Source organism: Egretta garzetta, unplaced genomic scaffold, assembly GCF_000687185.1.
Source record: "Egretta garzetta isolate BGI_Z169 unplaced genomic scaffold, ASM68718v1 scaffold148, whole genome shotgun sequence".
In the NCBI taxonomy this organism is placed as follows: Eukaryota; Metazoa; Chordata; class Aves; order Pelecaniformes; family Ardeidae; genus Egretta; species Egretta garzetta.
The window spans coordinates 3,375,545-3,398,659 of record NW_009260669.1 but is presented as its reverse complement, the minus strand read 5'-3'; the positions used below and the strand labels follow the sequence as shown (position 1 = coordinate 3,398,659).

At 38.2% G+C, this 23,115-nt stretch overlaps 1 protein-coding gene across 6 annotated transcripts in view; it reads left to right on the top strand.

The window, feature by feature from the left end:
* The window catches only part of SEMA3D (semaphorin 3D), a 150,931-nt gene that overhangs the window by 22,633 nt on the left and 105,183 nt on the right, over window positions 1-23,115 (top strand). For 4 of the 6 annotated variants that reach the window (XM_035901097.1, XM_035901094.1, XM_035901095.1 and 1 more), the window contains one exon: window positions 22,357-22,547. In XM_035901097.1, coding sequence (XP_035756990.1) covers window positions 22,433-22,547 — 115 coding nt within the window. In that variant the 5' untranslated portion in view covers window positions 22,357-22,432. Of the gene's footprint in view, window positions 1-7,250; window positions 7,314-15,068; window positions 15,092-22,356; window positions 22,548-23,115 lie in introns of those variants that run through there. The other 2 variants (XM_035901098.1, XM_009645662.2) reach the window with 2 other exon arrangements.

Sequence of the window (23,115 nt, the reverse complement as noted above, 5' to 3'; positions counted from 1 at the left end):
GTAGGCAGTAACGATATGTAGATCTGGAAATGGAGAAACAAAAGTAAATGTACTAGTAATTTTTTTGTTGTTTTTTGGAGGCATTTATTTAGTCTGGGTGTAATCAAATAGATAAACAGGTGATATCGTAGACCTACATTTTTTCCTCCGGTATAGGATCTGATACTTAAGTAGAATCAAGAGAAGGCACTAAGCAGCTCAGGTTGGTAGATTCACTTTCTGGTGGATATTGTTTGTCTTTGTTGGTTATGCACATAGCTTTGAGTGACCAGGCTGCCAGCTTCTATTTTTCAGGTACCTAAATTGAATGGAGGTGAGTCTGAACCTTAGAGATATTATCAAATATTTTTACACTAAATTTGTTGAAGACAAGCTCTACTTTCATTCAAATTATCTGAATGAATGTGCTCACTAATTATTCTGTCAAAAGAATTCAGAACTGAAACTAAGATAAATTAAATATTTATGTACTAGTGAACACGTCTATCATTGATATTATAGGGTCATAGTGGCCATTATGCTTTTCTACCTAATTAGTGGAACTTCATTGAAGTCAGTGGGCACATGACAATGTGTCCCTTACTGATTAGTCTCTGCGTTATTTTGATACAGCTCTTTTGATACAGACTTTGTTCTAAGTCTTTATTATAAATCTCTGCTACTTTCCCTAAAAATGTGAAGACAATCAGGAAAATACAAGGGAGTTAATTGCTGGGAAAAACTGAAGAAGGAAAATGAGAATGAATAACCTGATAATCGCTATTTGCAACTGTAAGCTTTTCTAAAGTACTGGTCATCATAATTTAGGCAGAAAAACTGCATTTTCTTGTTTATCGCATGTAGAAATTGCATGATCTCAAGAGGCTTGAATACCTTCAAAGGTATTGAACATGGGCAATAGTATTACCATGGGTAACAGTATTCTTACCAATTTATATATTTGATCTAAGGAGAAACGTATCCTTTTAAAAAAGGTAAATTAGCATTCAACTTTAATGTCACGTGTGGATTTTAGAACATGGAATCTTCAATATTTATTTCTCTAAATTAGATTCAGTGCAAAGCTTTCATGTTTACTTCTGCAACCCAAATGGGGAATTTCCCAGGAGAATCAATTTACCTGATGGACACCTCTCGTGTTATTAGAGAGCTGTATGCCTTTCTCGAGATCCAGTTCATCTTTGTGAAAACAGAATTAGGCTGTCAGTATGCAGTTGTTTAAAATAAGCTCCACGCTTCACCGATGTGGTGGGTAAGATCATGACATAGCTTACAGATCTACACAGGATTTTAGAAGGAATTCATAGGGATTCCTATGGGGCTTGACCTTGTTGACAGTGTTATTGACATAACTCATTTTTTTCTCCTTTACACAATGGAAATCTAAAATGCAGCCTTATTGAGTAGACTCATTGAGCTGTAGGAAGGTTACAACTTCTTTCAACTTTTTTTATAAGTTTAAATTTTCTTTATTAAGAAACATATTTTCCTATCAGAGGAATTTTCTGTGGACAGAAATGAACCAACTATCTGATGCATCATGTGTGAATAAAAAAATATTTGAAATTGAAGATTCTGGAATAAATTTCCAACTTTTTCATGGTGGGGAGGGTGAAAAGCAAAAAATATGGGAGCAATTCTGGTTTTCATTAAAACGCTTCTGCTGTGACAACTGAAGCAACAACGATAAGCAGCTTTATAGGAACTGAAACTGAAAACTGCAGTGCGGAGAAGGTGATGTTCTTGTGCACTCTGACTCTTATTTTATACTTCACATTTTCTCTGTATTGCAGAGCACAAATCTAGTGCACAGTTTAAAAATAGGTTGCTGATCAATGGCACTGGTTGTGTTTTTCTGTTTTTGTGACTGCTTCTTAAGAATCCCTAACTATATTATGAAGATTATTTTGCACCAAACTTCGAGCCTCTGTAATTGATCACTATTTTGCTGCCTTTTTCTTTTTGTACCAAAAGGAGGCCATGGCCTTTAATTTAAAAAAAAAAAAAAAAAAATTAAAAAATTACGTTTCAGATTATATTGACTTAGTGTATTGAATGCATTCCCAGAGATAGGTCCCAGAATCTATCTTGTTTTGCAGTGATAGTTTATAATTAAACTTCTTGTTCCCTGGAGGGCCCTTGTTTTGGCTTTCTAAGAGTGAAAATACAATGTGATAGATGTGTCTTTGTTTTTTCCACCTCAGATGAGTGGAACAAATGTCCAGATTTGCCTAAATTACTGCCAACATGTAATCTTCAAAAATAATAATAAAAAAAAGGATCTGTTTGTTTGTTTGAAGGAATGCTGCCAGTATTTGGAAGCAACATAAATGCAAGAACAAATGGTTATTTAATTATTTTAAAGTACTAGTATTGTATTTATTGGCCTATTGTTTGTGCTAAATTGAGCTGTTGTCATGACGTTAGTCTTCTTAATACAACACACAAATATGCAGTTAATATCCTGAGGATTTTTAAAAAATATGTTGCCTTGTCAGATTTGTCTTTCAGAACTGGGTTTGTTGTAAGAGTTGTGTTAGATTGTCTTTTGTTTGGGTATTGTTCCTATAGTCAGTTCACACAGGGTAATCTGCTCAGCCCTTTTTCACTTCCAACTCTATTAAACCTATTTTACCAAGTCTGAAGTGTTTCTCCCTCCCCCTCCACTCCTTTTGCAGGTGCTTTTCACAGAGATGCTCTGCAGCTTACCAGCGGTGGGACTGGGCAAGGTCCAACCCAGCGGGGATGAACAGGGCTGTCAGACAGAGAAATCAGGGTCCACAGTCTGGCTGATCGGGTCGAATAAGTTTTTGTGAAGACATGTTAGCTCAATACCTCACTAACGCATGAGCTCCCGGCCTTGGCTGTGACTGATAGCATGTTACTGTTGGAAAGCCAACATTGCCTTTTGGTCCCCCTCTGAAAGCTCTGCTTTTATTTTGAATGCTCTAATCAGTGGAATTAATGCATGAGGGTTTTACAGGCAACATCCTGCCTGGAACCACATGCTGGACAAGGCTGAACTAGAAGATACACTCAGGGTCAGGGTTAGCCTGACACGCAGGAAAGAAGGAGAGGAGTTGCTGCAGGGTTTCGAAATTTTCTGTCCTCCAACTCGGATAGCAGACAGGGCCAGATCCCAGTGAAAGTATCCGAACCATAGAGGTTTTGGGTGTCTTGTGACCCAGTTTGATAGTCTCTGTGGATAAGACAATCTGCCAACTGTGGGTATGCATGTTTCCATTCAACTTTTGTTATTTGGATAGCAAATAATTTCTGTTTCATCTAGGTGCTCCTCCATTTTTTGAGAGGAGAACTAACAAGAGGTAATAATCCCTCCCATGCCAACCACCATGGTGCCCCAGGCATAGGCTTGCCCCAGTCCAGCCTGACACAGCAGAATACAGATGTAGGGGCAGCACTTGCAGGAACAGGTTCTGACCTCCAGTTTGCTCAGGAGGCCTCATCCTTTCTTGCTCTTACCTACCCTTCATAGCTCCCAGAGCTCTTCTGCTGTACAACAGTCTCAGCTGTCCCCCAGAGCAGGGCTCACCCTTTGCAATGGCCCAGGGCTACTTTACAGGCAGCTTCACTCAGGTCCCTGTCCTTCTCAGTGGTTTCCTCACATCGCCGAGGTTGTCCATGACAAATGACAGCATTGTTTCCCAGTCTGGTTTATGAGCTTTCTCGCCATACCTCCTGCCCCCAGAGTTAAGCAATTGCTGTTGCACAGCGCGCTGAACTCTGCATGACCAGTTTGAGGGATTTCTCAACTGCGGCGTCCTGCAGTACGGCACCAGAGCCTGCCTCCAATTAGCGCGGGAGCACATTTCCAGACACATGCATTTGGTTCAGTAAATGCTGTTTGTTTGTTGGGTGATGATGTTTTTCTAAGCTTATGCTTTATTCATAGCATGAGTGACATTTCTGCAAGAGGTGGTGATGTGTCTCTCGGTCTTAGGTTTTTTTCTGGTTTTGGAAATATACATCAAAGAGCTATAACAGTGCACGTTGAATAACATGTATGAATAAAACTGCAGTGATAAGAAGAGACTTCTGAATTAAATTAAACAGATATAGTCACTAGGTTTAAAAAAAAAATGTCATTGCCGTGATGAAAGAAATAATTTTGATTCAAGGCTGGAATAGATCTCATGTTAAATTTTAATTTTATATTACTATTTTGCGATTATCATTGTTGGATTACTCATGGGTTTTAAATATACACTTTTCAAAATGAAATGTAGAAATTTGAATATTTAAGCAATTAATCTCAAGATCACTAGGTACATTATTACCTCATCTACAAGCAATTTTGTATTTGCTTTGATCCTCTTTGATCTCAAACATATAGCAACCAGCTATCAGTAGTGTCTCTTCATAATGCTTCTTTTTCAATATTCCCGTGCCTTGGACTAAATTGCTTCCACTGAAGATGTTCAGTGGCCCAAATGACAGTATTTGAATTCTGAATTTGCTGGATCTCTCTTCCTGGCTTTTCTTTTGGCTTGTTTTCAGATTAATAATGTTAGAATAGATAAGCTTCAGGAAAAAAAAAAAAGAAAGAATGTCTATTTCAGCATGTTAGCCCAATATTACTGTTATGCAGCATAAAAAGAATAAAGCTGTGTGTTCCCCCAGTACCCTGGGAAGGATACCTTTTTTAAAACCTTGCCTCTCAGAAATTTATATTCCTGTGGGAATGTAAGTGATACCAAGGGCAGCAGCTTTTGACTGCAGCTGTAGTTATCATTAAAAGAGATAAGTATTTGAAGGAATTTTGGTATTTCAGCCATGCTTTGATATCAAAGGTCCCTTGTGTGAAATACAGAGTTATGCCAACAAAAATATAGATGGCCATTGATTGGTACTTTCTGCTTCATTAAAAAAAAAAAGCCCCTAAAATGCTTTCTGGTTTTAATATTTCAGAAGTAATGTCAGAATAAGGTGGAAACTCAGACTCAGGTGAATCACAGTAATTCCCTATGGAACAAGGCACTCATATATGTACCTTGCATTCCTAGATCTGAGTATACACAAGTTACTTCTCTGTGAATCTTGCATCATGTATATCCTTAGACTATTACGGATATAACAATATTACAAATTACTTTAAAACTGCTTTTACATTGGCAGCCAGATGTTCAGATGAAATACATTGAAAGAAATACAGAGAAGCGGGCATTTCTGAGATTCTAGGGTTCACATATTACAAAGCAGTACAGTGTATATTCTCCATTTGTGTTTAACTTTCCTTACCTAGTAATATGAAATAATAGAAAAATAGTGTTTTTATATAAAGTCTAAAAGCCTAGAAAATTGATGAACATTTTGAAGTACTGCCTTCAGCTTTCACAGATTTCATTGAGAAGCGAAGAGCCACCACACCAAAGAAGGTGCTCAAAAGCCTCTGCAGGATTGACCCAAGCAATGAAATCTGTGTCCTGCATTCATGATGAAACATAGCTGATTAAACATTAACACATAGCTGAAAGAAAGCTAATGTGTTTTTGAGAGGTTCCATGTTCATTGTAACTCGATTCATCTGTTTAATTTTCTTTTTTTTATAATTTAAGCTGTGCTTTTGTCAAATATCAGTCTCAGAACTTTGTGCCCTACACTTAATAAGTGGTGTAAAAGTGTTGGGAAGTGAAGCTTTAGCAATATCTTTTCTTTTCGCTGTTCTCCCAAAGCAAAACTTGGAGACTCTCTGAAGCCATTTGCCAGCATGTACTAATCTACAGCCTGTGTCTACATGTTTAATTTTTTTTTTTGAAACATATTCAACCAACTGGTCATATTAGTAAGTCTGCTATCGAGCCATTATTCATCTAAGAAAAAATGCAACCTAGCAGTATTGTGTTTTTCCTATTGCAAAATCTTGTCTGTCTTTTTAAAAAGTTATTATTATTTTATTTTTGTGAAGGTGGAGTAGATTCAGACACAGTACCTGCCAAACTCGGAGAGACTTCAGTCGTAGGTGCCAGTTTTTACCAGTCTCTAGTGCTTTGTGGATCCAGATTCTGGCATCCTAACTTTAAACATGCTGATTTTTTTTTGGCCATTTAGTGTTTGGGAGTCAAAAGTCATTCTGGCATAGAAGAAAATATAGAAATGCAGTCTATAAGCCCATGAAAGAATGTCATTGCATCACGGCTGCTTAAGAAGTTATTGTACATCAGCTGAAGTACTATAATTGTCTATCCATGTACTTGAGTACTTGCCCAGAGTGAGGTAAACATCCATATGCTTCAGGGATTACTCATTAAACGGAGCATTATTTTTTAGTACTAAGAAGTCTCTGCTGTCCTTCCATTATTTTCTAATTTAAAGACAAACTTACTCTGCATAAGAATAATTTTAATTATGTGGTTTGCTGTGTGTATATGTTGGATATTTTTCAATTGCTCATGCAGACTGTAGACAAACACATACATATGTGTGCACACAACATTTTCCCTGCTATAATTAGATATTTCTGGCACTTCGCAATAGCAGGATCAAAGCCAAATTGTAGCTACCTTTGGAAAATCTTAAAATCAGCTGTAATTGAAAAAGGACTTGCAAATTTTCTGCTTTAAAACTTAATGAGGATTTTTTTCAGAAAGTGCAATCTTTTCCATCAACATTTTAAAGTTAGTTTTTGATAAAAAAAAGTGACAGAACTTTTGAATATGTGTATTTTTTGAAACAGCTGTGAACCTCACCAGACAATGATAGAAATGTCATTACATTATCATGATCCACTTAACCTGAAACTTGAAATTTGATAGATATAAACAAAATAATGAAATAATTTTTTATTCCAAATAAGTAAATATAACTAATTTAATCCTTTGGAATTATTAGAGTTTATAATAGTGAGTTGAAAACTTTGTTGTTGTTGTAAAAGGAAAAGAAGCTTTTTCTATAGGGTTTACTGTAGTATTTATATGAGATGTAACCCATTTGGATATTCACTACCCCTCATGATTCACTATGTGGGATATTGCTAAAGAAGCTGTATTCTGACAGACCCTTAAATTAATGGCTATGCATGTATGAAGTATAAGTATGGAGTATATAAAATACAGGGGTTTTTTTAGTATTTATATTTGTCTACTGACCTACTAGAATATAACAAACTCAAATGAGGAATCCCTTTCATGAGCTATAAATTCCAAGTTCTGACCTGTTGACTTCATGAGAGTAAAAATTCTCCAGTGGGAGTAAGACATTCATCATATCTTAACAGAAAATCCAGAAGTCAAGGAAGCCTCTGACTGGAATAAACAAGTAGCTCATCCAGTCTGCCATTCTGGCACCAAGAGTGGGTAAGACCAGTTGTTTCAATGGAAGACATAAATCTTCACGATTTTACTGTCCTAAATTGCAAGATACTGTTTCTTACAGCACTCACACCTTGAAACATGAAGATCAATAGAGCTTATAACTCTACTTCTACATAGACAGTTTATAGCGTAAATCTTAAAATAAATTTCTTAAATGATTTATCCTAACAATTTTGAGAACAGAATATTCTGAAGAAATATTATCAATTTGAGCAAAAACAAAAGCCTTTTTGCCCCCCTTTTATTTCATTTATAATGACAGTACAAGTTCTGGGTGTGGGAAAACCTGGCCATTTCGGTACAGTAAAATTGAATTTTGTTGCGGTGTGAGAGAGGCAGAGGGCCTTGTCAGGGAGAGAGGTGACAGAGCCACCCAACTTCTGGGTACCGGGATGCTTTTTGCATCCTACCATCTGAAGGCATTCACAAAGAACAATGAGTGGGAGCCCTTCTGCTACTGGTGTTGAGCTACTGTTGGCTGTGAAACCTGGAGGGTTTCTCTTTCACTGATCTAAGCTGTGATTTTGCCCCACCCATATATTTGCCAACCTTGGCAAAAACTTCTTTGGTTGAATGTTCAAAACTGGTCTTGGATTCTGACCAAAGATTTAGTTGTGAAATGTTACATCTCATCTTGTGCAGTGACCATAGCAAAATGTTTTTCTTCAGTAGCAAACACTCATTGGAGCTGACCACTACTATCACCTTCTTAATTTTCTCTGACCAATTTTCTCTTAAATTCCCAGCCACTGTGTGAGTCTATTATACAAAGTAAAATAATGAGGTAGCATGTGTAATGCCTCTAATGTCAGTTAGATGACCAGCTGGATGATCTTCACGACTCAATCAGAACCTTCTTGTTTTTATTGCCCAGTGGGATCTACTTTCTAGCTAATATTATGAAGGTGCTGGTATATGAGGGGAAATTAATATGTTATCACATTGCAGTGTTGGTCTTGGACGTGGTTCTTCACATGCTGGGTTATAGACATACAAAATTGTTTGCCAGAGGGTGTTGCAGATGCAAGAATTTTACAAGGGCTCAAAAGGAGGCTGGACAAGTACTTGAAAGTGATATCTACTTGGGGGTTACAAAACAGACAGGCCACAATACGCTCAGGAACTCTCCTGAGCTGAAAATAGATGGAAAGAATTGGGAGAACTAAGGGTGGGAAAATATCATACATAAATGTTCTATTCTTATTCTTCCTTACACTTACTGTTGAAAACAGACTACTAGACTGGATGAGCTTTCAGTCTTGCCATTACAAACATTTTTATGTTCTTATTTAAGTAAGGAGCTGTTGTGCAAGAGGGTTTTTCTGGAACAGGAAATGAATGTTGAAGGTGGAGAAAACCCAGAACTGCTTAAATGTAGAAAATCAGTAATGTGTTTTGTGATACATATTACTAACGAAAGCAAACCGAGAGACAACTTTAATGTTGAAAGAAGCTCAAATATGATTATTTTCTCAGTTACTGACCGCATAGGTTTGCAGTCTTGCTTTTTTAGCTTTTCCATTTCATCTTATATTACTGTGAGGAATAGATTTGCATTGTTTTCTTGGAGATTTCTCCTGGTAACTCTCCAAGTACATACAAAAGACATTTGCTGATCTAGCTGCACCTCTCCTATGTCCTTCAAGCTGAAGTACCGTAACTTGCACTACAGTACACATATACTATTGATAAACAAACAAACCATCAGCTGTAGCAATTATGTCTGCTAAAGATGCTCCTCTTTTTAAGAAAGGAGATCGTTATGTGGAACAATTAAAAGGGGCATGGTCAATTTGTAGTTCATGAGTCAATTCAGTGACTCATAATATTGAAATTTATTATGCACATAAGGCATTTATTTTAATCTTGTTTTTTTCATTTGTCTCATCCTTTGTTAGGATTGGCCTTGCATACTGGATTCGTATCTTTTTATTGTTTTGTGTTTTTTAATGTTTACACAAGCACTTCTGAAAAACAAGAATGTGGCTGAGGTGCCTCTAAAGGAATAAAGATGCCAAGGTTTGAGTAGGCTTTTAAAGTTGACTCACTCTGCATGCCCTGACTGCAAGAGCTGGGTTATAACTTGTAAATGTCACTGGAAACAGCCTACTTACTTATAATACATAAAATTTAAATTTGCCTCTGGCAGAATTGTTGTTGCAAAAAAAGTTTTTTTAAAAAGTTATTTTTATCGGTGTTGTTATTGTTGCTCTTAATATAATGAGTATTAATGAAGATGCTGAAAATTATAACTGTCCTTACACACTAAATTGCTCTACCTAATATTAATAAAAATAAAATTCTGCTGCAGGGTTTTTTTTTGCATATTTTAATGTTTTGGGAGATGAAATCAGCCACAGACTTGTATCAGCCATCTGAAATAACTGCTTGCTGATCGTTAAGAGTGATTACAACCCACAAGCTTACAGATACTCTGCAACCTGTCAAGAAAAAATACTGTGAGAAGGTATTTTTCCAGAAAGTCCATCTACAAGAAAAACTGCTTTTGCCTCCCCCCAGTTTATTAGTGGTGTGAGACGATAGCAGTTTAGCAATAATTTTCTTGGTACAAATTATTAGTCATCTTTGTTCTTTTTAAATGATGCTTTCGGTGGGCTTTTTTTGTGTCATTGATGGCACTTCTGCCACCATATGTCTCAGTCAATCACAGATCTCCAGAATGACAAAACTCACAGTTTACATGTATGTGTCTAAGTTTTTCCTGGGTTCCAGAGAAATGTAACTATTCTGTGCGTCCTGGAAAGGGAGCTGTGAGACCTCACCCTGAATTGCACATTATGCAGAAAGAATTAGCAATGAGCTCTTTCTGTGCCTCGGGAGGAGCACAAAGCAGCTGTAGTGGGACTAAGGGTCTAGACAGCTGATCTCATTGAGGATGGAGGATGGTCAGCACAACAGAGAAAACGTTCGATAGCTTGTCAATTCGTGACCCTGAGGTCTAAGAGACTTCCATTCCCTCAGACAAATGCTGATCCCCATTAATATGAATGGTTGAACTTCATTTGACATCAGCTAGCCCTGGGTCTGAGTGCAAGTACATTATTCCCTGTGCCATTAATGCAAGTCACATACCCCAGCTGAGCAGACAAGGGAAGCAGAGTTTCCAGGAGTTGTTGTTTTGCTTTTGCAGTACTGTGTGAAGATAGTCAATAGGTTTATTCCTCTGTAACCATGTTCTATGCTTCAGTATCTTCAAGATATTTGTTGCATTTTATAAAGTTTATCTTTACCCTTGTGTGTGTTTATTTAAAACTGATACGCTGTGTCAGGTAGCCCTTTCGACTGGGTCAGAAGAAGCATATCATGTTTAAGATAGTAGCATTGATAACTGTTAATTAATATAATCCAATTCCACTCCTTATTCACTTCAAGTCCTCCGAGGATTGCTGCTGAGTACATTTAGCATGAGCTTCCCCAGCTGTGAAACTGGAATAGTAGGAATATATTTCCTTTGCAGACTCAATGATGTATGTACTAGTTACTGCATATTTTAAATTGAATTTATGAAAGGTATTATATAAGTTTTACAAACTACATCTTATTGATGTTTTATTCCTTTCCAGGCACAGGAATTTCAGTTTTGCATTGCAGATTAAAAAAAATAAATTAAAAAAACCCCACAAGGATTAATTTGTCTAACAGGTTGTCACCTATCTCCTCATTTTAGAAGTGGTTACTGTTCAGTTTGCTGAAGAACCCATGGACAATGGTTCCTTTTGAACAGCCAATACCTAGTATTTCTGATAATTTATTCCTAGTAGTTCTGTTTTTCTGGTTCCTGTGAAGAAATTGCCCTTCACAGGGTCTGTCCATGTAAGGCTTTTGTATAATGCATGCTCATTTAGTTAGTTGTTATATTTGTAAGCTCCAGCTGCAGCCATCACTCTCTAAATATGTCATTGAAGGATTTTGTTTTAAATTCTGCCTGACTTTGTTTTCAGACGTCTCTGAATTCCTCCCTGTGTTGAGTCACATCTGTGAAAAGAGAAATCTACCTCTTTAATTCAAGGGGTCAGTGGTTTAAAAGCACTAAAGCCCGGTGGGGAATAGCTTACGGAAGATAGTTAATCATGATGATCACAAGGGGTTTCATAAACTTACATAGGGCTCATCAGACATGAAGGCTCCTGGATGTCTTCTAGCCCTAGTTTCTTTGGGGGGTGCCTGTTTTACCGGGGATTGGGATCTTCTATAGAACAAGCACCTGTGGTGGATGTTTGCCACCTGCTCAGCCATGGCTATGGAAACACAACTTAATCTTCTCCACCACATCCTTTTTCTAGGTAAACTAGCATGGAGGCCAAATCCTTTCTAGTAATTTTTCTCCCCAAAACCTTGAGAAGCATTTAATACAGTAAGTACAGTGGTTTCCACTTCTTGATCTAGCTGGGAGATAATAGACTGGCAGGAAGGAGTTGCTAATTTGGACAGAAAAGAGAGGTCAGGGTGGAACATATAGTTGATATTTTGTTTTCGGGGTGAGGAGAACTCATTGGCTTGGTTTGGTCGTCAACAGTCCGTCCAGTGGTATTTCTCACCTGGCCTCCTCTTCTAGCTCCAGTGGGGATTCCTGGAAGAAATCCCCTTCTTATCTCATCAGTTTAGACAAAAGCATTATTTCAAATACAGTGTCAATAATTTTGACGCTCAGTTCTGTGTTTGGTTCTCATGGGATGGGCAAACCAGGACTGCGTGGGTGAACAATCCCTGACAGACCTGAGATACTGGATTAAGTTACATAGCTAATGTAGTATCTGTACCTATTCTGTGTGTACTTGTCCTATGCACATATTGCTGTTCTTGATACAGGGATTTATTATCTGCTTGTGAATCAGCTCTTGAATTATTGCAGCTTTCTAAAAGTTTTATAATAATTTTATATATATACTGCAGTTTTATAAAAGGAAAGCATTCTTGGTTTCAGTCAGATTTCAGTAGTAAAGGAGTTGATTTGTGAGCAGATCAGGTAGGCACTGTCCTCATCAGAAGAGTCTTGGAAAGACAAAGTTGACCACCAGAGAGTAGGAAAAGCCATTTGATGGCTGTCAGAGCCTCAAGCTGATCAGTGGAAAGGTGTTGGATGTTGCCAAAGACCTTTAATGTGTGATCCAGTTCAGTTATTCCTCTGTCCCTTAGCTGTTAAAAGAACTATTAGAAAAATTTAGGTTGTAAGGGACATCAGGAGGTCATGTGGTCCCATTTTCAGCTGAAAGGATGGATAACTTCAGTTTGGGATCAGATTGCTCAGAGCTAAGTACAGTTGAGTTTCAAATGTCTGCAAAGATGGAGAATCCACAAGTTCTCTGAGACCCTTTTCTAGTGGTGAGCATCCTTGTAGGAAATTAAGTCTCAGAACTCCCTCAAGATCGAGTCTGCCTCATCTTCTTAGGTAACAAGTGTCTGCTGGGGAAAAAGAAATTAGAGGTGCTGTTTTACATCCTACCTTTTTTGTATTAATCTTCTGGTTATGGTAACTCCCCAGTAACTAACTGGTTAACTGTCTAAAAAGCTTTGCTATTTTTCAGTGAAGTATTGATTCATCAGTGCACTCTGTGTCCTCACTTTGTCCTCACGAGACAAAGAAAAGTGACTGTGGTTTTAAACCAAAGTGGAAATAGTTCTGTGTTGAATGGAGGTGGTGATGCCTGAATTCTTGTTTTCTTTTTCCGTATGGCTGTTTCAGATTCCAGGAACTGTCAGGCTAGCGCTCTTCACAAAGCAGCTTAAAAATAGACCAGCAAAACATCTCTATTGCACCAAATATAAATTGATTTCTGCTGCAAAACAAGCAGAAAGTTCTCTTAGGGCCTGATAGCAGTACGTTCTAACCCTTGAAAATGGTAAAGTTGATGATCAGTGAACACAGAGCTATTAAAGCTTTGATAAGTTGCCATCTGAACTCACACTGGCTGTGCGTTGCTCCTTATCCAGCTCTGTGAAGTTTTTGTTTATGGAAAATGAAACTGATTGCTTGCAATTTTCTGCCGTTTGCATAAGGGCTTAAATCAAGAGTAAAACACTGGAAGAAGTGGTCTGTGAGTCATGGATCTCACCGCAGGAATCACAGCCAGCAGTGTGTAGTCCCTGGTGAGAAGGGTGGCTGGGTGACTAAGGCACTGCCTGGACGTTGAGGGGATGTGGGTACTGGTCTTAACTGCTGGTGTGACCTTATGCAAGTGATGTCATCTCCTATGGTAACATTAAAAAAATCAATTAACTCATAATGACAAGGATAGAGAATAGAGACATTAAAGCTTTTAAACAGCTCGGGTGCTGTGGTGCTGAGTATCTGAGGGAAACCTGTCAAGAGGAATAGGTCCACATTAAGTTAGTGAATTGTGCAAGCTTACAAATGGGATGTGTTATAGTGGCTCTGCTGGTTCCCTGTCACACATCTGCCAAATGTAAATGAAATCAAACATTTCAAAAAAATTAGGAAGAAAATACATTTGTCCTAAAAATATAGTAACTGGGTTAATGTGCCAACACAGATCTCTGCACTGCGCTGTACACGTTCATATGTATATCATTTTACATATTGGCTGCACAAATTGTTGATCCAAAATTAGTTGGGCAACAGATATAAAAAACACTTCTCCAATAGAGTTAAAATATGTAGTCATTAATTATTAAATCAAAGTTTGTTGGAAGTGTAAATTAAAATCCTTCCGGCATGTCTCTCCCTATACTGTAGTTTATGTATTAAAGCCCTGCAGACTGTGTGGTACAGAGTTCACTGACAGTGCATCAAAGAATGAGGCCATACGTCAATGAAAGGAATTCTATGAAAATATGCCATTGGATATACAATGAACATATTTGATCAAAGCCCAGCTGCCGCATGAAGTGCACATTTTTTAACCATCACTAAACTGTTTTAGCCTGAATTCTTTTGAAAACTATCAGATCACACTTTTACACAGCTAGCAATGAGCTAAGTAATGCCAGCAGTTAATGAAACACCCCATCGGGATTAGTACAATAGAAATAATTAAAAAATAGTTAATTATATTAAGATGCTAACTACAACATGCAGTTGCCTGTCCTTAATATCAGTAACGTTCTAGTTTTCTCTTGAGACCCCCATAGGCTGCTTTTAGATACAGCGGTGCCTACAAGCATTTAAGGAAAATTCCAAACTAGTTGGCAATACATTTCTGCTTACATCAGATGAATCTAGCTACAAATTTTAGCACAATAAAATATTTGATGTGAAATGAAATTACGATTATAAATATATTTGTAAATGTAAATCTTCGTTCCTTTATTTCTTTCAATTTTGGAGGAGAGGGTTTGTTTTGGGTTTTTTTTCTGGTTGTTTTTTTTTTCTTAATAGGGTCTGCTGGGTTATGATTGTATGGATGGGCTGGGTAGCTGCAGGCAGAACCAAGGTATCCCTGCCTGCACACAGAGTTGGCTGGCTGGTGGTGCCTCTGATGCAGGTATAGCTGAAATGTGTACTCTATTATTGTATAGTATGCAATTAATGGAGCCATGCAACAGTAAGACCTGGCTTAGGTCTGGATTACTTGGGTCAAGGACAGAAGAGCCCTACCTACTTGCATCTATAGACATATCCATGCAGACAGCTCACTGGCTATATGTTTTCAGATTATGTTCGGTTATTTACCTTGCTGCTGTATCATGCCTAGGAGTAAGTCTGGACTTGATTCACCAGAGTGCTATGCTACCTTCCCATCAAGTGGTGTTTTCCACAAGCATGCAAAATACACAGTAGGGTAAGTCTCCATTGAAGTAACTGACCTGTAAAATACCCCATTGCCACTATTTACTGGTCACCCCAGAAATACCAGCCAGTCCGGGCCTCTGGTAATAAAACTGTCACTGCTAGAGGACTCATGCTCCACCTCTTTAGATGTTGGAAGGTCTCCTGTGAAAGGAGGTACAGAGAACAGTTTTTCCATAGCAAAACACTGGCAGGAATTCCTGGAGGTGAAAAAGAGACTGTGATCCTTCCTTTGAGTTGGCCATTGCAGGCGTATGTTTCTTCCAGCAAAAGAATGGTACTTGCAGGATCAGTGGTTTAGCTGGCTTGACAGTGCTGCCTGGGGTTAATTCAGGTTTTAGCAGGACAAATGCAATCTGTTAGTGTTTAAATGATCAGACAGGTCTCCCCAAAATGAGCATTTCTTTTCTCTGATGGCCATCATGACACTTTTCTGGCTTTTCAATATTTTCTCAACGGCACGCCAAGGCCGTTCCGCAGGCAAATCCTCCTGCATGCATTCTCTTCCTGTCTGTTCAGTGCTGAGCCAAGTCACCCCAAGTGCTGCAGGTGGTGACAGACATTTTGGAGGAAAATTTTCTGGCTGTCTTCAAAAACCTTCAGATGTCACGGTACTCGGCAGGAAGCGGTTGTCATCTAGTCTACCTTTTCATTTATATCTCTAGGAGTATTCATCCTACTGCCTTTTTCTTTTCTTGGATACCAAAGTTACAAAACCTGTCTTAGAATTTCTTTTCATAGCTTGAGAAGTTTTTTTGGTCTGCTGGGGAAACATGCTGTATTTAAAATAATGTAACACTGAGGTTTGGCTTAGGGTTCCTTTTGATTCTCATGTGTTGCTAAATCGTGCCGTACGCTGCTTTCTTCTTTGACTTGTGTTTTTTTCTTTTTCTTTTTTTGTAGTGATCAGACGTGTAGGGTATTCTCATGCTGTTCTAAATAAAGAGCCTATGGGAAGCTGTTATTACAGACGTAATATCTGAAGTCATAGTTCCTTCCACAAAAAAAAAGAAAGAAATCCATGTGAGATGCATACGCATCTAACTCAGAATGAAAGGCATGTAGATGTTTATGTGTGGAAGGTATCAGTTACACATCTGACTGGTGGGACATTTTATTCATCTGTCTATCTCCTCTTTGCAATATCATTATCAGATGACAAGTTGCTTTCCATCCTGCCCTTTTTCTTGGACAATAGATATTGTGCTTGAGAAACAGACTATAGAATGTCAAACTATAGGTCTGGTTTTATTTTTCTTTTTTTTTACGGAGACACAATATACAAAGAATTAGGGTTAGAGAGTAGCATTTGTTTTATCATCAGTCTTGGATTTATGCATTGTATGTCCAAAAGATACAATGCCACAGATAAAACTTCTCAGAATCACCGTTTCTAGGGATATATAACATGTCTGTGTGCATGGCTGTCTATCTGTCACATTCTGAAAGGGTTTCTTCTATGTCTGTGTGAAATCTTTGGGTGTAATCCTGACCCTGCTGACACTCGCCTGAAAAATATCCTGGTATCTTTTGAGGATGAAGTGCTCATTTCCTATGTGTATAATTTTAAGTGCCTGACAGTAAATTTCATGGTCAGATAAGCTCTTCCTAGCAGTGTGACACAAACCACTCTGGCAAGGTTACCCATTCGGACCAGTATTTACTCCAAACAGGCTACATGCCTTTTGTAAATGCTTTTATTGGTAGAATAGCTTCAGGAAGATGCAGAAAAATATAAAAAATAATCAAAATAAGTGAACTTCTCTCATGTTTTATTACTTTTGTCTCCAGATTACTTTACCTTGAGTTTACCTTAATGAACAAAAAATCCAATTTAATTCTCAAATATATTTTCTACCCATTGGAGAGCTTCAGTTACTATCAGATGATTCTCTGCAACAAACCCAGATTTTTTGCTAACTCTTTGCTCCCTCAGTTGCATCCTCTTTATCTCTTAGTCTCTTCATTTTTCTTTGCTCTACTTGGCTCTTCTCATGTGAGAATCAGAGATTTTTCTTCCAAATTACTGGTGTTGAATGGATAGGATATAAATCCTGTGAGGAGCTCAGGAAAGGTAAAGCCTGTAAAGCTTTGTAAAACTCATTATAAGCTGGCTTATGCATCGTATCAGTCTTTACTCTTCATCTGGTTATTTCACAATAGCGAGGTCTGCTTAATGGCAAAATTTTATCTACCCCAGATATACTAAAACCAATGTTTTAAGAAAAAAAACCCATAACAAAAAAAAAAAATCACCTGCTGTAGGCTCATGTAATATTTTTGTTCGTACCATTATCTTTTTATTCAGTAATTTTTGCTAGTGTTGGGAAGTGATGTAATACTGATCTGGGTTTTTTTTTTAAAAAGAAGTATTTTTCAGAATCCCGGAAGAGAACATTTGCTGCACTATAAACAGCACAGAAGCTACTTAATAAATGAGGGAATAGAGACGAACAATATTGTTTACCAGTTCTTGGATGGAGTTAGCTTTAAAATGGGATTTCACAATGAAGAGAAAAGCCTCCTCTGCCAAATAACATATCAACAGACCATCTATCTAAGGGGTACAAGAACATAGTTTCATTGTGCTCTGGATGAATGTAATCTTTGTTATTTAAAAAGTAAGTTAAGGATGTTAAGTAAGTCTGGAGATATAATTTTATTTTTATTCTGTTATGAGTTATTAATTTGCCTCATGTATCCTTGTAGTTTTCCCTCTTATTAACACAGAATATTCGAATCCAGATCATGATTACAGTACAGTTTTGAACCACACAGTAGACAACCATAGTAATTTTCCTCTTGGAATATGCGTGATAATTTATAGATGAGACAGCTACAGGTAAATGCATTGAAACATATATCTGTATATTTGCAGTTTAAGTAATGGGCTTTAAATTTGAATGCATAGATATAAAGTATGTGTACAATATGAGTAAACAGATAATGTACCTTTCAACACATTTGAATTGTAGGTGGGGTACTTTTTGTTTGATTTTGCAGTTAATTATTTTTAAATCCTTTAAAGCAATATGTTCACCTATCAGGCTAAACATGCTATTTGGTTGATGTTTGCAAGGGATGTCTTTTACTCTCTTCTGGCTCCATGGAAAAATAAAATAAATCCCCAAGAGCTCCGGCAGGGATAGCTGAGGAGAAGAAAGAAAAACTCAGGCAACAGAGATGATAGTTTACATATTGAGACTAAATGGCCTAGGTAACTTAGTCAGCCTGCTTATAAGTCCATAGTGACTATCAGACATTTTTCTATTTATTCTATTCTAGTTTTTTTTTAATCAAAATGAGCTAACTCAAAGGTTGCTCTAGATTTCCAGTAGTTACTTGCAGTTTGTAACATTGTTATTAGATTCAGTATAATTTAGCCATACCATTTAGTTAATTGCTTTTTCTGTATTTGTTGCAGGCTGTTTTCATTGTCCTCTTTATTGGAGTAAAAAATTCCGAATTTTAAATGGCCTTGGAAAACTAGTATTGGAGACAGGTTTTAAATTAGCCTCAATTTCCTTATAGGTTTTTGTAATGGAATGAAATTGAGTTACATGAACTTATAAAGTGTGTGTTTGCAGATGGGTCACAGTCACTTCAGCTCTGGACTTTATGACACCAGAAGTCAGAAACCCACACAGTAGTTGTGAGGGTGAGGTTTTGCATTTCGATAGGTTTGAGCTGCACAATCTGAAAAAACTGAACTCCCCACTGTCTGTGTGTTTGTGAAGGCTGAAGAGCTCTGTTTATTGCAACAAAGGGCCTGGAATAAATTATGTTTAGTAAATTGGCTCCAGGTTTTCCTGTTTCAGACAGTAGCTTCGGAGCAATCTGTTTTATAGGCTCCACTAAATCTACCAATTGCAGTGAGGTGACACCTCATTTGAGGGATGTGACATCACACATGTGCCAGTTACGCCTCTCTGGCAAGATGGCAGGACACCAGAAGATCAACATTTTGTCTTTTGGCAGTTTTAACCTACAGCCCGTTACGAATTTATGAGCCCCACAGGGAGGTCCTAGCAGGATGGTGCCAGGCTCCTCGGCCCCTCTTCAGGATCGCGCCTCCCACCCCCACGTGGGGCAAATAATAGCTCCTTTATTCCACTGGAAATAGCCCTATTTCAGCGAGGTGTATGCTTAGCTTCCTTCCCCAGTTGGTCTCACAGGTGATAATTAACACAGTGCAGATATTTCCTAGCTGAAGCCAAGATGGGAAAGCAGTTTTAGCCTCAGCATTTTTCTTTTAAAACTCTTTTTCCTCATTTATTTTGGGTCTGTTCATAATGAGAAAGTTTTAGAGAACATTGGTGCTTAGCAGAAGTATTGGAGAAATAGAGGAAATAATAATTTTTCCTCCTCTGACAAAACTCTTCTTACTTCTGAGGGGAGGAAAGAATGAGGGAGTTAGATTTGCTTTGAGGTTTTATATTTTATTTCTGTTCATGGGTCTGATTACTTCTGAGCAGCGTGACTATGGCTCTTTTAAGCACAGGACACTGATTGACATTGCATATGTTACAGAGAGGAAGGATATTTCCTGAAGATTAATGGCCAGTTAGTTGGTCTGAAGTTCATTAACCTGAACTAGTCATTAGACTGCTGGAAGGACTCTGTGTAGAAGCTGGAATTGTATTAGAAGATCATCATAAACTAAAAATATATGTGACAATCTGGCCAGATTGCAGTGAATCTAGGACAAGACAGGGTTGGCTTGAGCTCACAGAGCAGCTGCCTCCAGTGTAAACTAACTGCCTTGTGTCAAGAATTAAAGCAAATGGTTTTTCACAGACATTATTCAAATAAAAGGGGGAAGGAAAAAAAAAAAAAGAAAAAAAAAAAAAAGAAAAAAAAAAAAAAGAAAAAAAAAAAAAAGAAAAAAAAAAAAAAGAAAAAAAAAAAAAAGAAGGAGCGTTTCCATTAGCAAAAGGACCCTACATGAAAAAATGAGGTTGTGAGGCATGGCCAAAAGGCCAAGATTGGTGCTGGTCCTCAAACTGCAGTTAAGCAAATGACAGTGCATTCAGGCAACTGTTTTCTTCTATAAGTCACAGATTTAGTCTTGCTTCTTTGCTGTATTTTGCCTCCGGAAAATGAGCCCCAAATCCTCTAGTGAGATCCCTATTGGCTGAGACCCAGACCCTCAAGCCATGACTTCTCAGCATATTTGCAGTGAGACTGGCTCCCTCTTAATTGCTTCTTTTTGAAGTATGTTTTGTCTCTATCATCCCACTGAGGATGAACAGGGCTGATGTCTCTCATCTTAATATAGTCCTTCCCCTCCTCCCACCCCTTCTTTTCCCCTTGTTCCCCCCAAAATAGCCTTTCAGGTGATATAACCTTGTGATAGTCTAGTCAACAGCAGTCCTTCATAATACAACCACAAATAGATGTACTGGCATAGAAGTAAGTGCCTTCTCTCAGGATCCTGTACTTTAATAAAAGGAAGGGAAAGATGAACCAGAGGCATTTCATGTTTGTTTCATTTTCTTTCCATGTCATCTCATGAATATGTAATGACACTTGGCCAAAAGTAGTGCATTCAGACACTGAATGTGAGTGTTGAGAAAAGAACTGAGAAGAAAGAAGCTCAATGTTCCGAGACAGGAAGGATGCTTCGGGCATTTTACAAATTGTTCCCCTCCCTCTGCCCTTCCTGCACACTCCCTTGTCTTTTTCTATTGGCAGAAGGTCTGGAGGCTCAGAAAGCCCCAGCTTCATCTGAGAGAGGTTACCTCTGGCAGAGAGAACTGAAAGGGTCCTCGTTCCCATCCCTTCATGCCAGGAAGCATGTACTGCCTGTATCACGAGGTGCTAACTTGATTCTGGATGCCTCCACCGCTCACAGAGGTGCCTGGCACCAGCGCTGCTGCAAGCTTAAGTGCCAGACCGGTGGAGTGGCTCCAGGGCCACAAGCTGTGCTGCATCTCTTATGGGCTCTCAAGGAGCCTTTCCCTTGATGTCTGTGCAAGTGACAGCTGATGTGGACACTAGGATTACTCTTTTAATCAGGCAGTTTCAGTACAGAAAATTTTATTTCAGAGAAGAATTTTCACGGCAAGTCAGGAGCCATTAATCTCACCACTAACCATAACATTTCCTTACTCCTTGAATTACAGCATTACTCAAACACTGGCATTTGTCATTTGACTGTCTCCCTTGACCTCTGATACCATGCACTTGCAGGGGAAAGGATCTGCTCTCACCGATATTTTCATGCTCTGACCTCTGTGATTTATTAACCATCACATTCTGCTGTTGGAACTCAGGGTGCCATTTAAAATAATTTCATATGCAAAAGTGGAGTTATTGGGCAAACGGGATCCCTTATAAGTGGGTACAATGAGGACAGCAGAACTGTTGCTGCTTTCTGCTCAGCTGCTGGCGTGGCAGTGTGACCTTGAGGAATTAGGTTCGCTGAAGTTTTATGATTCCGGTTTTTCATAGGGAAAATAAGGACAGTGATAATTACTTTCAGTTGCAAACCACTTTAAGATTTATGGAATATGAATGACTGTTATTAAGTGAAGAGTGTTGCAAAGATGGCTTAGTTGCACACTGTGCTAACAAAGTTCCGTATCAGCCTATTGACCTCAGCATGAACCACTCATTAAAGTTTATAGGACATTTTGGTGGGTGAACTGAGGCAGTTTTTCTGCTGGAAATATCATACTGAAAGCACATTTAAATCCGTCAGCCACATTGAATTTTTCCTCTATTAAAAATGAGCACAGCTTCTTGCTCTATCCAATTTTCTTAGTTTATTTGTGAAAGTTTATGATGGTTATGTAGTCACTTGTAATTCAGCTTGTATGCCCATGGTATCTGAGATATCACAGTTTATTCTAGTCTTAGTATAAACATACAATAGCTGTTGTACTGAGATAAAGAGAGAGTTATAAAACATGAAGATATCCAATGGAGCGGTATGAACTAACAAGTTGCATGGTCACTTTTGAATGGCAAATGTTCTTTTTATGGGTACTGCATGAATTCAATTTGTGCTTAAACTTTAGCTATGTTAGACATTGGTGTTTGAAAAGTTTACATATTTTTCAAACTTCAAAGTGTGTAAGTTTAGTATTAAAGAAACAGATTTACAACATTCTGATTTATAGTAGAGGAAAAAAATACTTTTTGTAGCAAATGTGTTAAATGAGCTACTCTTTAAAGCTGGGCCTGGCTTGCTTTCAGAATTATTATTTATATAATAATGCAAAAAATCTACAGATGTTTTCTTTTTGCTTCCAGATTAAATTTGGATTGTTTGAAAAGCGACGAGGTATTTCACCATAGTGCAAAAGAAGATACAGAAGAAGAGAGCAGAATGAGAGCTTCCCAAATACCACCTGCCTGCAGCCTGTTATCTTTAGCAGTGCTGTTCCTTCCAGTCACTGGGACGTCAAAACAAAATATCCCAAGACTTAAGCTTTCCCATAAAGGTAAACTTTTCAGCAGTTTTTCTGATTCTGCCCCTTTTGTTTTGATGTGATGTTGCCAGCAGTTCATTTGTATTATTAACCAGAAAAATGAAACACAGTTGTCCTTACAGTTCCCAGAAATCTGTGACAGAAGCCTTAAAGATCATAGAATCATAGAATGTTTGGGGTTGGAAGGGACCCCTAGAGGTCATCTAGTCCAACCCCCCTGCAGGAGCAGGGACACCGCTAACTAGATCAGGTTGTTCAGAGCCCCGTCCAACCTGGCCTTGAATGCTTCCAGGGATAGAGCCTCCACTACCTCTCTGGGCAACCTGTTCCAGTGTTTCACCACCCTCATTGTAAAAAATTTCTTCCTTATATCCAGTCTAAACCTACCCTGGTTTAGTTTAAAGCCATTACCCCTTGTCCTGTCACAGCTGGCCCTACTAAAAAGATTGTCCCCATCTTTCCTATAGGCCCCCTTTAGGTACTGAAAGGCTGTGATCAGGTCTCCCTGCAGCCTTCTTTTCTCCAGGCTGAACAAGCCCAACTCTCTCAGCCTGTCCTCATAGGAGAGGTGCTCCAGCCC